General features: G+C 35.3%; 1 protein-coding gene across 2 annotated transcripts in view; it reads left to right on the plus strand.

Moving 5' to 3' along the window:
- MED8 (mediator complex subunit 8) overlaps positions 1–8232 on the plus strand; it is a 9950-nt gene extending 1718 nt beyond the window's left edge. The window contains exons 1-4 of one of the 2 annotated variants that reach the window (XM_071593646.1): positions 3410–3660; positions 4192–4437; positions 6016–6301; positions 8072–8232. In XM_071593646.1, coding sequence (XP_071449747.1) covers positions 3496–3660; positions 4192–4437; positions 6016–6301; positions 8072–8151 — 777 coding nt within the window. In that variant the 5' untranslated portion in view covers positions 3410–3495 and the 3' untranslated portion in view covers positions 8152–8232. Of the gene's footprint in view, positions 1–3409; positions 3661–4191; positions 4438–6015; positions 6302–8071 lie in introns of those variants that run through there. The other variant, XM_071593636.1, reaches the window with a different exon arrangement.
- Positions 8233–15263: the final 7031 nt, after the last annotated feature.

Below are 15263 nucleotides of genomic sequence, written 5' to 3' on the forward strand. Positions count from 1 at the left end.
ATAGCTTCAGGAGAGATGCTAAAACTAAAAATTAGTTTCATTTGAGTGAAAGACACAACAAGGAGCCTAGTGTGTCTACTGGTACACACACACTGTGACAGATTGAAACTGCCACCATGTTCTCAGCTTATAGACATATTGCACTTCTGTGTTTTTTCATGCAGTTGATTTGTTGTTCGTGTTGGAAGGAAAAAAAAAGAAACCATGAGTGTTGGGAGTCAGTCATTGCCATGATCCCTAAAATGTTTAAGTATTTTTTATGTGGCATGTGGCATACCATAATGTATTTGTGTTAAAATCCTAACCAGTGTCTCTGAAATTACATTTTTCAGTAACTACTTTAATTCTGATCCTAATTTTTATACAGTGTTTGTGGCATAGGGGGTCCTTATTTAGAAATGAGGTTTCCAATGTACATTTCTTAATGCTGTCTTCCTTCTGACTTTGTCACAAAATTTTATAATGATATTAGAAGCAGAATAGTGAATGTGGATGAGGATAAACTTTTTTAAAATTTGCAAGCCCACAAGTCATTTTGAGGAAATGTATTTTCATTTTTATTCCATACTGTGATGCAAAAATCTGAGTAGTGAAATTGAAAAATCTAAAGGTATAATTTTTTAGATAATAATATTTAATATTTTTCATAGATTTACATTGCAGGCCATAAATTAGCCTCTTTAGGCCCTAAATCAAGCAATTTTATAACTGGCAATGTCACTTTTTCATTCCCTGTTTCTCAGTGTTCTTTTTATGTGAAAAAGTTAAAATGCCTATTTTTGAGAGGAAGCATAAGGGTTTGAGGTGGAAACCTTTGTCTGAGTGTTGAAAATTCCCTGAAGAACTCAACTATTTGTTAATTTCTTCTATCTACTGTCCACCTTAAGCTGAATTCCCTGTTTTTTGAACCTGTGATCATCATCCCCGGACTGTTCCCACCTCTTCTCAACTTCCCTAAACATTTTTACTAGGGTAATGTGTTATAAAGATCATCCTTTTTTACTCTATGCTTAGATATACTATTGTCTGATTTATAGTTTCTTTCAACATTTTTGATCCATAGCATCATTGGATAATTCTAGTGGTTTTATCACAATCCATTGAGTGTAATTTGCCTTAATTTTCCATCTAAAAGATCATTTTCGCCAAGAAAAGTGTCTTCTTTTATCTGAATGCATCGATTATTAACTGTATAGAAGACTGGAGTACATGGAGGAGGGGTTGGTTGGTGTGAAAAATGTCAGCACTCTGGTTGCTGTAAGCAGTTCTTTCCAGGTGCTAAATATCCAATAAACAGGATACTTGTTAAAATAAATTTGTTTACTTCATTTACCCAATATCCAAGTCTCACGTGTAAATAAAGGCCCAAATAATAACTACTGGTGCGGAAACATGGTCACTGTAGCAGGATGACCGTCGTAGATTGGAGGTTTTTGAAATGTGGGTGTGAAGAAGGATTGAGAAGATGAAGTTCACAGAAAGGCCAACAAATCAGGAGTATACCAGCTTAGGTATGGTGGGCAGTAAGCAAGGCAGAGGTAGAGGGGATTGTTGGGAGAAATCATGAGGCAGGAAAGATGGATGCAGGGCATATTGATCAGCAGTGGGAATTTGAAGAGTGTGATAGAAAAGAGAATGTTAGGCAAACGAGGCAGGGGCAGAGATAGGATAGGGATGTTTGGCGGGATGATGGAAGGAAGGAAGGAAGTAATCTTATGGAGAAGAAGAGGGACTTGATGTAGAGTAGTAGGTTGCTGGATTGTTTTGTTATGAGTCACAAAATATTTATTTGGTGGTTGAGTCCATTCAAAACCTACCTTAACCGGTATATATATATATATATATATATATATATATATATATAGTTAAATAAATATTTTGTGACTATATATATATATAGTCACAAAATATTTATTTGGTTGTTGAGGCCATTAAAAACCTACCTTAACCGGTACATATATATATATGTATATATATATATATATATATATATATAAACACACACATATATATGTATACATACATATATACATATATATATATATATATGTATGTAGTATATGTATGTATATATGTGTGTGTTTATATATATATATATATATATATATATATATATATATATATATATATATATATATATATATATATATATATATATATGTATGTACCGGTTAAGGTAGGTTTTTAATGGCCTCAACAACCAAATAAATATTTTGTGACTATATATATATATATATACATATAAACACAGTAATCAACCCGAAGGTCGGTTTAGTAGGTGATGGTAGAGATCACCCAGTACTAAGCCATAACGGCGTGTGAAAGTTCTCTCATCAGGGTAGGGGGGCCAGTTCCTTTCCCTGTGCCGGTTATGGTTTCCCAGGAAGACCTGGTACCCGAAAAATCACAGAGCTTGGGTGGAGCTGCAGGTGCCCAGAGTGCCTTGCCCGGGACTCAAGCCCAAAAACATACATGCATATATATATAGTGAAAAGGCTCAAAATTCATAATTTAAATTATTTGGCAGACAGATCTCGCGGCCATCTGTGGTCTATACAGATACTGGAAATTATAATCGTGTGTAATTATATCGTGACCGCCTTTCCTAATTCCTACAAATTTCAAACGGGCGCCACGCGATATCCACCTGTTGTGGTACTCCAGTAATTTTTTGAATTAGAATGTAATTGATACCGACTATTTCATGCACTCCCATGGTTGCAAATCTAGTTAATTACTGTTACTGGGGATAATGATTAAGGTATACTAACCGGCTGAAATTGTTTCGGTAATTCGTAGGCCTTATAAAAGAGGATGCGTGAGGTTAATATTTAATATCTCTTCTTGATTTAAAAGGATTAGGACGTGATCAATGGCTAATCAAAAATGAAATTAGTGTTAAAGAAGTTTTCTAGTAGTACTTGTATTTTGTGGTTTTGGTATTTTTCTGTTTTAATCTTTCACTGCATCGTTCAGAATGATTGACGTACAATTAATCTTTCCGTGCAATGATTAAAATGATGCCTCAAATGAAGCGTGGCCTATGGAATTGTCATAACTTGGTGCCGCCGGGAAAAAATAATTCAGAGGTACGATTCAAATGGTCGTCCGGGATCGGTCATTCCTACTTTATCTATTTGCTCAGTTTTATTGAATAATAATCGGTTAATAATAATATCCGTTTGGTATGCAATCCACAGTGCTCCAGGGTGACTCAAAGGAATTACTCAAGTGAACGAGTCTTTGAGGTGAGGCGATCCAATTGACTCGGGTCAGTGAATTCAATCATTTGGGTCACCGATGATCGTGAAGTGGTAGTCGAGATAGTGAGTTCGCGTATATCTTCCGTCGCGCTACCTTTGTGAACGTCAATCAACTAAAAACAAAAACATCAAACATGCGCAAGAGTTGTTGGGAACGGGAAGTATTTTGATTACTGTTTGGCGTTCTGGGGTTTTCTCTGATGCTGTGTTCTTGTGAAACCTAATATCAAAAATGCAAAGGGAAGAAAAGCAATTGGAAGCATCTTTGGATGCTATTATCATGCGTGTGAATGATTTAAAGACCTCAATTGCTTCAATGTTAGTGAAACTTGAAAATGAATACGAGACTTTAAATTGGCCGACATTTTTAGATAATTTTGCGCTTATGTCTGGACATGTAAGTGTAGTCATTCTTTCTACCTAAATGCAACTTAAACGTTATTCTGTGTACCAAAATACGCAACATCTGCGACGCACGTACTTGTAGGACATTTGGTCACATGAACCTGTTGCTATGAATTTTTGAAACATTCTTATGCTTCCCTTTCCAGCGACAATGTCTCGGAAAGAAAAATCGGTATCATCTCACCATTTTGGAAATAAATTTTTGAATGCGCGCGTAGTTGTCAATTGTAGTTTTCTGAAGCTTTTTTCCGCATTCTCATTTAGAATATTTATTATTTCGGTCACGATTGCCGTTAGAAAAAGTTCTGACACTTAAAGTGTGTTACAGATAAAATACTCAGGACTACTTCTTCCGATATGCCTATAGTCGCCTCCTTAAGTGTAACTAGAAAAGTAGATACATAATTTAAGATACACGTTAGAACTCTAAACAATTTATATGTTACCAACAGGAAGGGTATGAATATGCATTATCATCATTTTTCAGTTGACCACACATATAATAGAAATTATTAATTTACAGCTTACAGCTCTGTCCAAAGTATTATCGAATGAGAAGTGTGCTGCGCTTAGGTCATTAGCAGTACTTCCACTTCTATTAAGCCCGGAAAGAGATGAAGAACTGGTCCGTCTTACAGAAAGGAGAGTTGCTGCTTTTGCTCATGACCATGTGCCAGATCTTCTTCGGACAAGGCCTGAACCTGAAGCGGAAGCTCGCCTTGCTTTACTTGAGCAGCGGGCAGCCAATATGTCCTATGATGCAGCTCAGGTTGAGTATTCTTACTTTCCTTTTATTGTGTGATATCGCTCTCTCAGTTTTTAACATGAATTTTGAATACCTTCATTGAAAATTTTGTAATTTTTTGTTTCCCCTTCTTGTTTGAAGCTAACTCAAGATCGTGACATATGTCCTGGCTATAAGAGTTTTTTTCAGACAATGGTTTTTGGATTGTATAAATGATTTCCCCTTATCTTAGACTTATATGGTTGTTGATGATTACATTAGTTATTCTGGAAGCTTGTATTCCAAACATATTGTCTTCGCATCTCTCATATTACTATTGCTATTAGAAATCATGATTCCCAGGGGAAAAAACTATTTACTTCTTTTTCTGCTTGCCGCTTTACCAAAATTCTTTCTTTACCGCTTCACAGAAATTAAAGATCCAAAAGCTCTCCATTCTTACTTCTCAACAATTGTCCTCCCCATAGTATCATATTGCTCCTCAATTTGGTCCACCTCATCCCCAACTAATCTTAAAACTCTCGATTGCATCTCTAACTTCTTTGCCAGAATAGTCAAACACCGAGTCCCACATTTCTGCAATATGTCCTCAAATGCTGTTCTGTCTTCTTTATCCATTTCTAGTCCCCAAAACTACAGACTTAAAGCTGATTTAAATCTCCTCCACAACACCCTAAACTTGACTATTGATTTCCCTGAACTGCTCTCTCTTCAACTCAGGATACCAACTCGATCCACCCGCACCCTCGCCCTACTCCATCTGCCTATTCCTAGAAAATCTCCCACCAAGCGCTCACCTTTATTTTGCCTCTCCCCCCTTCTAAATTCACTCCCTCACACTATCAATCCTTTTAATTTATCATGCAACAATTTCACCACCCAAGCTTTATCCCACTTTTCTACAAATTAAATTTTTCCCCGGTCCATGTTCAGTTCTCGTTGTTTATTGTTATGCTGTTATTGTCTTTTGCCCTATTTCATGTCTGCTATATTTTTCACTGTAAATTGGTGCTACTGCTGTATGTGAATTTGAAATAAAAATAAATAATTAAATACTCCTTTAAGATATTTCAATTTTTTATGTATCATTTTTCTTTCAATTTTTGAATCAACATTGTTATGGTCTTTCTTGCATTTATTTTTAATTTGAAATCGTTTATTGTCTTTTGTATCCCTTCTTATATTTTGTTAATTTCTTTTGCTTATCTGATGAAGCAGCAAAGTCATCAGCAACGATATGCTGTTAATGTTTTTCTTGTTTAGTTTAATGCTCTTTGTTTTTTCTTTCATTATCTTTATGGCTTCTTTGATATATAAGTTGAATAAAGTGACGGAAGAGGGCATCCTTGTGCAATTCTTTTTCCAATTTTAATATTTTCCTTTCCCCCATTTATATCAATTTCAGTTCAAATTTCCTTGTGATTGAAACAATGTCTCCCTGTCTGCCCTGTCGTATGCTTTTCCTAATTATAAAATATTGATGTTTTCATTTGAATTTCAAATTTTGATTTTTCTTCCAAATGTTAAACACAACCATAGCAGAGTAGCTTTTAAAAATGTGAGTTTAATGTATATTCCCCCCCTTTTCTTAAATTATTGCAGAAGCAAGTGGCTGCCATGAATAAAGTTGTTAGTCTGGTTTGGGATCTAATATCTGAAGCAAGGGAATCATGGGAAAATGAAGTGGGAGCCAGAGCAGGAGTGGCACAGACTTCTTCGGTTGCTGACACACATGCCCTTGTTGCTGCTGTGGGAATGGGACGGGGACTAAAGCAGTCAAGTAGTGGTGGCCCACAGAACAACAATGGAGTTCCTGGAGCTGGTGGAATGGGAAACTCAGTCGCTGGGGGAAGAGGAGGAATGGGTCCTGGGCAGCAGCAGCAGCAAAGTGAGTTTGTAATGTGGTATCAAAGAGTTTGATGCACCGAGCAGTGTGCATGATATTCATCCACAGCAAGGTCATGAGTCACACTAACCTCCATATTAAGGGTGACTTAGCATAACCGAGATTTACCTGACTAGAAAACCAGGACATAATTGGACTTTCCCTAGGGGAAAGTTGGGGATATCCTTGAAAAATCGAAAATTCTTTGGCATGGGAGAAAGTATGAACTTGTAATTTTGGGTATTGTCAGAATTCATTGCAATAGTGTCTTTGATTCATGATAATAATTAGCTCTTTGATGAATCAAACAGAGCTCATGCCAGTATGAATGGCAACTCTTCTTTAATAGCCATTCACAGTGTGATTTATTTGAAAAATTCACAGTCATTCCACTCTATTTTATATAATGTTCAAAGTAATGTCTGAGGAACTGGCCATAAATGGGAACATTTGAGTGAATAACTCCAATAATAATAAAAAATATTAGAGAGATTCATAGATAAAGTGAAAGTTGTGAGAGTCACGAATAAGCCTCTGTTTTGGTTCCTTGGTTGAATCCATTCAACCACATGCACGCTCATGCACACCCAAAGCATGCTTCCCTGAGCATTCATTTGTTGCTCTAATTACAGTAATTGCCAGAAGTACATTTGGGAAGAAGTATATGATGTTGCTTAATGTTTCATTAGGTATACTAGCGAGAGACCAGTGCCTAGTTACATTTCATGTGAAGAGTGCATACATTATTTTTTCTATCGGCTAGCCTTTTAATGTCCTATTCAATTTCTTTACATCACATGTCATTATTTTATTCATACGTGGTCTGTCTGGAAAAGATCTGGCTATGCAATATTTTGAGGAAAATAGTCTGCCTAGAGCAATGAAGCCTTAGTCCCCTTCAAAGTACTATCCTTGCAACCTCATGCACTTACCCCAGCATCTCTTCCACATTTCAAAATAATCAGCTAAGTCCTTTTTTGGAATGGTCATCAGCTGCCTGTCGCATTCTCTTTAATCTCATCAACATCAAGAACTCCATGCTGCAGTTGAGGAGACTGCTCCAAGCCACAAATGATGTCCCAGGTTTTCTAATAAAGGTCATAACTGGAGATGATTCATCTGTCAATACCGTAGACCCTTGAACAAATGCCTTCCCTACTGTTGGTTTATGAGATAAAGGAGAATGCAATGAGGCAGCTGATGGCCATTCTGAAAAAGGACTTTGTCGATTGATGAAAGAAGACACTTTGCTTTTTCACATAGTTTCTACATGACTTTGTGAATTGTTTTGAAAAGTAGAAGGGACCCTGGGATAAGGATGTGAGGTCCATAGGGGAGTACATCAAAGGGGGCTGAGGCCTCATTGTTCTAGGTAGACTATTTTTCTCAAAATATTGTGTGGCTGGATATTATCTGGACAGACCTGGTATATCTGATTGGGGCTGTCGGTTGTAGTTCCCCTCTTTCACTCTTTCTGTCACAAGTAATTGTATTAAATGGCATGAAATATCTTACCTATATCTAACCTATTTTGTACATTATCTTCAATGTAAAATGAATTGGTAATAAGTATTATAAGTTTCTTCTCTACCAATTCTATTAGTAAAAATGTTGACTAATTATGATTCGGAAACCATAAACTTGATATTTTATTTAAAAATAGGACCAGTATTGGCTAGGCAAATACAAATTCAAACAAACAACTGTTTGAAAATGATCAGTGGCATTCATAATTCTGTAAATATTTTAACTGCTTATTTTTTTATTTTGCAGTGGGACAAATGAGTAAGGCTCCCAGTGCTATCAAGACCAACATTAAATCTGCAACTCAAGTGCATCCATATGCACGGTGATTATTTATAACAAGTATAGTAATATTTTTCTTTTGTTTATATATTTATGACATAATATACATCATTAAATTATATTTTCCATTAATGTCTTTTATTTAGCCAGATTAATCTTGTAATAGTTGTTACCTTTTTGAAATCAATGCCGCAAAAATTATGAGATCCAGCTGATTGGCTTGACCTATGGGCATCATACAGCTAAAATCAAAACTGCCTTTGTATAACAAATTAAAATGAATGGCTGTATTCACGGTACTGGCCTCAAATAAGTGCCATTTTTCACTATGTAATGTGAGCTTACCTATCCTCTGCAACATTACATTTATAACAATATTATATCATCCTGTCAATCCTAGCTTATTAGTGAACTCATTATGTTTTGATATATCTTCTCTTGTTGTAGTACATTGTGTATTGGCCAACCCCTTCATGAAATCCAAGATAGTAATTTCTCTTGAAGTAACCTTAAAAAGAAAGATATTATATTTAAAGTTGAATTATGCCATTAGGATTTTATGTTAACAACCATGAGAGTATGCTTTAAACTACTTGTATGAGGGTAATTTTGAAATTGAGGTCTCCAATTTTTTTCAGAAATATAAAGAAACAAATTATTTTCGATAATTGATGCATCATTTCAAAATTGGAACAATCGTTTTTTCTACATAGTCACCATTTTGGTTAATGCATTTCGGAATGCCACTGCCGTACGAATTTGCTGCTCTGTCATTAAGAGAGTGTTGGACCTCATCATTCACCATATCATCATTACTTGTTATGGATGATGAAACCTGTGTTTTGCTTCAAACTTGAGATCAATGAGCAGTTAAGTGAGTGGTGGCATTGCTCTTCACTCAAGCTGTGAAAATTAAGACAGTCTATCAGCAACTGTGTATAGGGATAAAACAGGGTATTGTTGGTAGACTTCATAGGTACTGGGATCATAATAAACAATGATCAGTATTGTGAGAACTTAAACAACTCTGATAGGTGATTCAGAACTGGGGAAGAGTAGTGTTGAGCAAGTACGTGAGCCTTCTCCACAACAATGGTTGCCTCCATGTCACCCATCAAACCATCACTCTTCTGCAACAGTTTGGACTGGACATCATCACCTACCCACCCTATACTCTGTACTTGACGTCTACTCTAACCACTTGGTTCATATGCAGAAAGAACATTTTGCCAGAAGGTGCTTAGGCGATGATGATGGGGTGAAGGATGAGGTTCAACACTTTCTCAGTGAGTAGGTGGGACATGGGTGTACACATAAACTGCCCTAGTAGCCACAAAAATGCATCAACAAAAATGGTGATTGTGTTGAAAAATAGAGGAATGTTTAAGTTTTAAAATGATGTACGTATCAACTATTGAAATTATGTTTGTATTTCTAAAACAAATTGGAGGCCTAAATTTTGGGGATACCTGAATTTGGGATTGACTGGAAAGCTTTTGGCATTCATGCAAAAATATATGTGTATGTGATGACACGCTGGGCAAAATGAGACCTCTGAACCATAGGCTTTTTCTGAGGATCCTGTCCAAGAAAATGTGGATTAATGGTGGACACAAACGATATTTTTAAAACATTTTTAGTATGCTTGAAAAATTGAATTTGACTCCGGTGTCACCATTTAGCAAACACTTCAATCATGTAGTAAGTCAATACAATTCCTTTTGTCAGAATTCATTATTAAAAATGGTATTGAAACGGGAAGATGATAAATTCCTTCATGATATCGTCTTAACTAGGTCAGCAAAAATCACTTATACCTTCCCATAAATCTTTTCATTGATAGAATGGCCTTGAAATTTCTTTTCATTTATCCATGTGAGAAGAAAACTTTTCACTTCGTTGAAAATCCATAATCATTGTGTAGATACATATGCTTGTCACTCCCTTTGCATTATCATTTCTTAATCTTATGGCTCTGTTCTTCTGGCCTATTCTTCATGAAGTTTTTGCCAGGGTTGTCAAACTTAGCTCAAAAAAGTCACAAATAACATGTCTACACACAAGTTAGGAAAAATGTGTGATCACTGGTAACACAAAGATGCAAGTGGAACAAGTGTCAATCACAAACTGAAGTAGCAGGCATGCAATAATTTTGGGAATCTCCCACTCCTTGTCACTCGGGCAAAGTCACTCATTAAGTGAGTCATTTTTGGAAAAATATTTATAGTGGTAATCAAAATTACTCATTTTGCGAGGGGCATGTTAAGGAAGCTCAATGAAGCTGCATGTGAAATCAAACTTATTGCTGGGAGCTCTCAGGGTGTGCAGATATTCTCTTCTGACTTCCTGTTAGATTTTTCACCTTTCTGTGTAGGGTATCCATTTTAGCTTTACTTTGTGAGCCCTTCTTGTTCTTGTGCTGTATCCTGCTCCGAATTTCTTTTGCCCTATTAGTTTTCTGCCTCAATTTATTATTTATCTCTATGCACTTCTACTTATTTCTGTGTTTACATTCTTCCATATGCTTCTATCATCTATCTTCGGATTCATCTTGCCAGTAAGCCATTCATGGTTTCCTCGTCATTTTTCGGGGATTGGGATTGGTGCGGTGGCTATTGTACTGGCTTCCCACCCAGAGGGCGCGGGTTCAAATCTTGGTGGTGTTGAATATTTTTCAGAGGTATCTCGATCCCTTCTTGAGGTGCTTTGTAGAGGGCACTTTGAGTGAGTACGCCATCTGTCGGATAGGACGTTAAGCTGTGGACCCCTTGGTGCCTTTTGTAAAGAGTAGGCTAATGCTGACGCCGGGTTACTCTCCACCCTTCATCCTTTCCTGTCCATCCCCTATGGCACAAATGACCTCAGCAGTTGGTCGCCTCCCCTAAATACTACTACTTGTCATTTTTCAATGAATTGTTCCTCTATTTTTGTTTTGTGGATTCCCTATTATTTACAGTCTTTGATTAATGTCAAACATTTCTTCATATCTTGGTTTCTTTAGTTTTCAATATAATATTGCACTTTTTTGTGAGGGTTTAACTGATATTAAGGGAGCAACTGAGCCTACCATAATGAAGAAATGCATGGGGTATGCAGTGTTATAAGTTTTCAATTAGCCATTCACACACCCTATTTATTTAAGAAATTTTAATATTATTATATCTTTCTTAATTTCAAGTAAGTGTGGAATAGAATGAAAAAAAATATTCTTTGTTGAATTGCGGGAAAAAACTTGCATTCCATCCATCGAAGCATGAAAAGGTACCAATTTTAAGGAAAAAATTTTTAGTGCAGCTTATATAATGGTATTTTATATATTTAGGTATTTGAAAAATATACTGTAATTTAATAATGGTTTTGTACAGTAACTTCATCACTTAAAATTAGTATCTTCATCATAAGTTTGCATTTTTTGGCATTAGATCGAAATGGCAAAGGCCTTTAAAACTATAATTTTTTTTTCAGAACAAGCACTGTATAAATTAATGTATCATTTAATTTTATGAAGATTTGCTTTTTACCTTTTCATCTTCAATATCCTGTAATCTGCAGCTAATGGCTCCCGGGTAATTCTCTGGGCAAGGTAACATTTTTCCGTCTAAAATAAAAAAAGGTCATCCATAAAATTATGTACAGGTTAACTTCATCCTTGAATGGTGACAAAGGATAACGTATGCATGCTTGACCATTTTCAGTAGTCACAGTACAGTGTATTTGGGCATTTTTTGATTTAGTAAAATGAATAATAGGCTGGGAAAAGGAACAAAATATGGTGGTAAAGTGGTAATTGGTTGATACTCCATTCCTTGGAAGTTAGTATCTAGCATAGGCATTCATGTGTTATATGCTCTTTTTTTAGTTGCTCAGCCCTATAAAATGTCAAAAGACATTTTTTGATAAAATTCGAATCTTGTCACTTGCAGTACTTATGGCAAAGCAAAATTGATCTGAAAGTGGTACACAATTTTTCTGAAAATAATGTATTAAAAAACCCTAATGTATAGTATGGATGATTAAAACCCTGGATATTCAAGTGTGGAGGGTCTCCTTAATGAGAGGCTTGAAGCATTGTCATGGATCAATTTATTATAGGCATCACAGAACTTTGCGGTACTTATGCAGAAGTAACTTTTCAGTCAAAGATTCCATTGTGTAAAACAAGCTTGATGCAGGGTAGCAAGGCAGTCACCTAATGTATCTGTCAGGGTGCCTGAGGTTGCTTTTCTTTTGTTACCAACTTTAAAATGCTCTCCACAACTGATCATGTGCAAATTTCAAAGTAATGTATATTATGAAAACATAAACACAGTAATCAACCCGAAAGTCAGTTTGGTAGATGGTGGATAGAGTTGCAAAAAGTAACTATTTTTTAACTAGTCTAAGACTAAAATAACTAGTCTTTTCTCAAACCAATCACTAATTGATATAAGCCATGAGCATCAAGCTTCTGTTGTGCAGATAGGATATCACCTTAAACTCCATAGTAAATGCAATCACACAAGTGGGATATGAGAACCAGCTCCTTACAATGCCCCCTCTGGACTTGCAAATAATAGAGGTTTCCAGAGAATCACCTTGGCTTCATTTGGCTCTGGATAACCAGATTTGAACCACTTCTAGGCAGTTACAACAAAATTTTTGGATGATTACTTTTCAACTGGGCAAATGCTTGATTGCAGTTAGGTTGTATCATTACATTGCAATATCCTTCCTAAATTGTGTCACCAAATATTTCATTGCATTACATAGTTTAATATAAAACCATATTACATACTGGATAAACCTTAAAAATTTTAGGGAATTCCGAGAGTAAATATCTTGCCACTTTTAACTTCACATTATTCAACAGCAATATTCAGATTCACTGAGCCATCTAACCTAATGAGGATTTAGTAAAGCTGAAACAACACATTTTTGAGTAAATTTCATTTAAAAGTTTAAAAGTGTGAAGTTCCCTCAAGAGTCATGCCTTCAATTATGTCACATTTAACATTATGGAGAATATTTTTGGACCAGTAGTTGAATTTGATCACTAGAAATGCTAAGGGAAGAGGAATTCATCCAGCCAAATTAAATTTATGATCATGGTAAAATAGTGCTTAAAACGTTGTAGGCAGTATAATAAAGGGGGTTAGCTGTAACTCGTGAGTCATGCGCCAAACGTCCCTGAAATCCTTTCCACTGGCCATTTTTATTGCTTAATAATTGCTACCACATTTGGCAGGAATATCACTGATTATAACTGCTCATTTTGCAAATGGTCTGCTAACTTATTAGATATATCATGCAATGTTTGCTTCTCAAACAAATTTCCTCTTTTCACCCCTCCCCAAGTTATCTGCTCCAAAGCTATTTTGTAAACTTACTTATAGATATTAATATATTATTTTTTAATGAAATATGTACAAACTGAAAATTATATAGATTACTTACTCGGTGTTTCAAGCCAAAAATTAGCCTCCTGAAGATCCTTAATTGGTTCCAAAAGAGCAGACATTGCTAAGTTGGCAAGGTCTGAACCAGAATAACCCTCTGTGGCATCAAGTAATTTGTCCCATTCAGTCTCAGTGAATGATGCATAATTTACCTCCCCTCCATCCTTTGAGTGCATTTTAATTATCATTTTCCTTGCATCCCTATATTATTCCAAAGAGTTAAGAACGTTATGTTCCAGTGCCATTCACATCCCACCCTTAATTTTAAAATAGAAAGAAATGAATTATTTTCAGCAATTACCGTATGGGAACTGCTTACAAATGTGTGGTAACTATTTAAGGCATTTCTCAGTGTATTCAAAGAAGTTACAAATAAAATGCCCTATGCAAAACTGATGCAGAGAATGTAAAAACTGAACTGTTATAAATGCTGTACACATTTACAGTTATTTCCATCATCTAATACATGCCTATGTACATATTTGCTCAAATTTTTATAATATCTTGAGAAGTATTACAGTGAAGTATTGAGAATCTCAATTGTATATTATGAGTTTATTGGAGTGAATTGTTCGCCAAACCTGTTTGGTAGAGGAATATATATGCGCCTTTGAAATCTTCTGATGAAAGCTGTATCTAAGTCCCAAGGGCAGTTGGTTGCCCCCAGAAAAATGGCATTATTTGGGGAATCATTGTTGCCATTATCATCAATTTGTCTCAGTAGTTCAGTCTTCATTCTATAGGTGTAGTATTTAGTTTATTAGATGAAATTAGCTCAGGAATGTGCGCACTTGTAAAATGTACACATAGTAAGCCTCAGGCATTACTTGTTAAAAACAGTGGTGTTTATAACATACCTACCATCTACTATTTGGCAAAGATAAAAACTATCTGAGACATTATCTCGGCAATAAATACCCAAAAATGCAGTGGAATATCTAGGATAACCCTGCATTACTACATTACTCTCAATCTAACATACCTCCTACAGTGATCTTCCTCTTTAGAATTTCTCTTTCTGCAGAGTCCATCTATTTCATCAATAAATATTATTGATGCATTTTCTGTCCGACTTATTTTTTTAAAAATGTCACGGACTAATCTGCAAAGATTTATGTACACAATTTTTTAATTATACTAGATTCAGTGTAGTAGTACAGTATTATATAAACAAAGATATCACAAATTAGAAATGTCAACACATATTTGCCGCTACTGCATACAGTCATTTGCTTCAAAAGCCAAATGCACCTGGGTGTTTTGTGGAAATGAATACCGCTACATATGTTAATGTTTGTGTCATTATTCAAATAATTTAAACTTTCCAATATAATCATTAATTGTTACACCGGGTAACTATCAGGTCAGCGGCTTTTGTTTCTCTAAGGTAATGGACTTTAATGCAAAATGAAATACCTTGAATCTAATTTTGTATGACATATCATTTCAGTCATTCAAACTCCTATAAATAAAATAGTAACTTAACTATGGTTTTCCAAAAATACTTTTCCCATTCTCATATTAAGTAACTTGTTTATAGTTACAAATTAATACCTCTATCATTTTTAGATCACTTTGATTTTGATATTATGATTGTTGTTAATTTTTCTATCTGTCTAATTGGGCAACCTAATATTAATGGTTTTGTAGATGTTATGTATATTAGGAGCATCGAAATTGCATTTGAATTAATTTCACTACACTTCTTATTTGTGACATTGCGT

This window comes from Hetaerina americana, unplaced genomic scaffold, assembly GCF_022747635.1.
Source record: "Hetaerina americana unplaced genomic scaffold, ioHetAmer1.1.p SCAF_1, whole genome shotgun sequence".
NCBI lineage: Eukaryota > Metazoa > Arthropoda > Insecta > Odonata > Calopterygidae > Hetaerina > Hetaerina americana.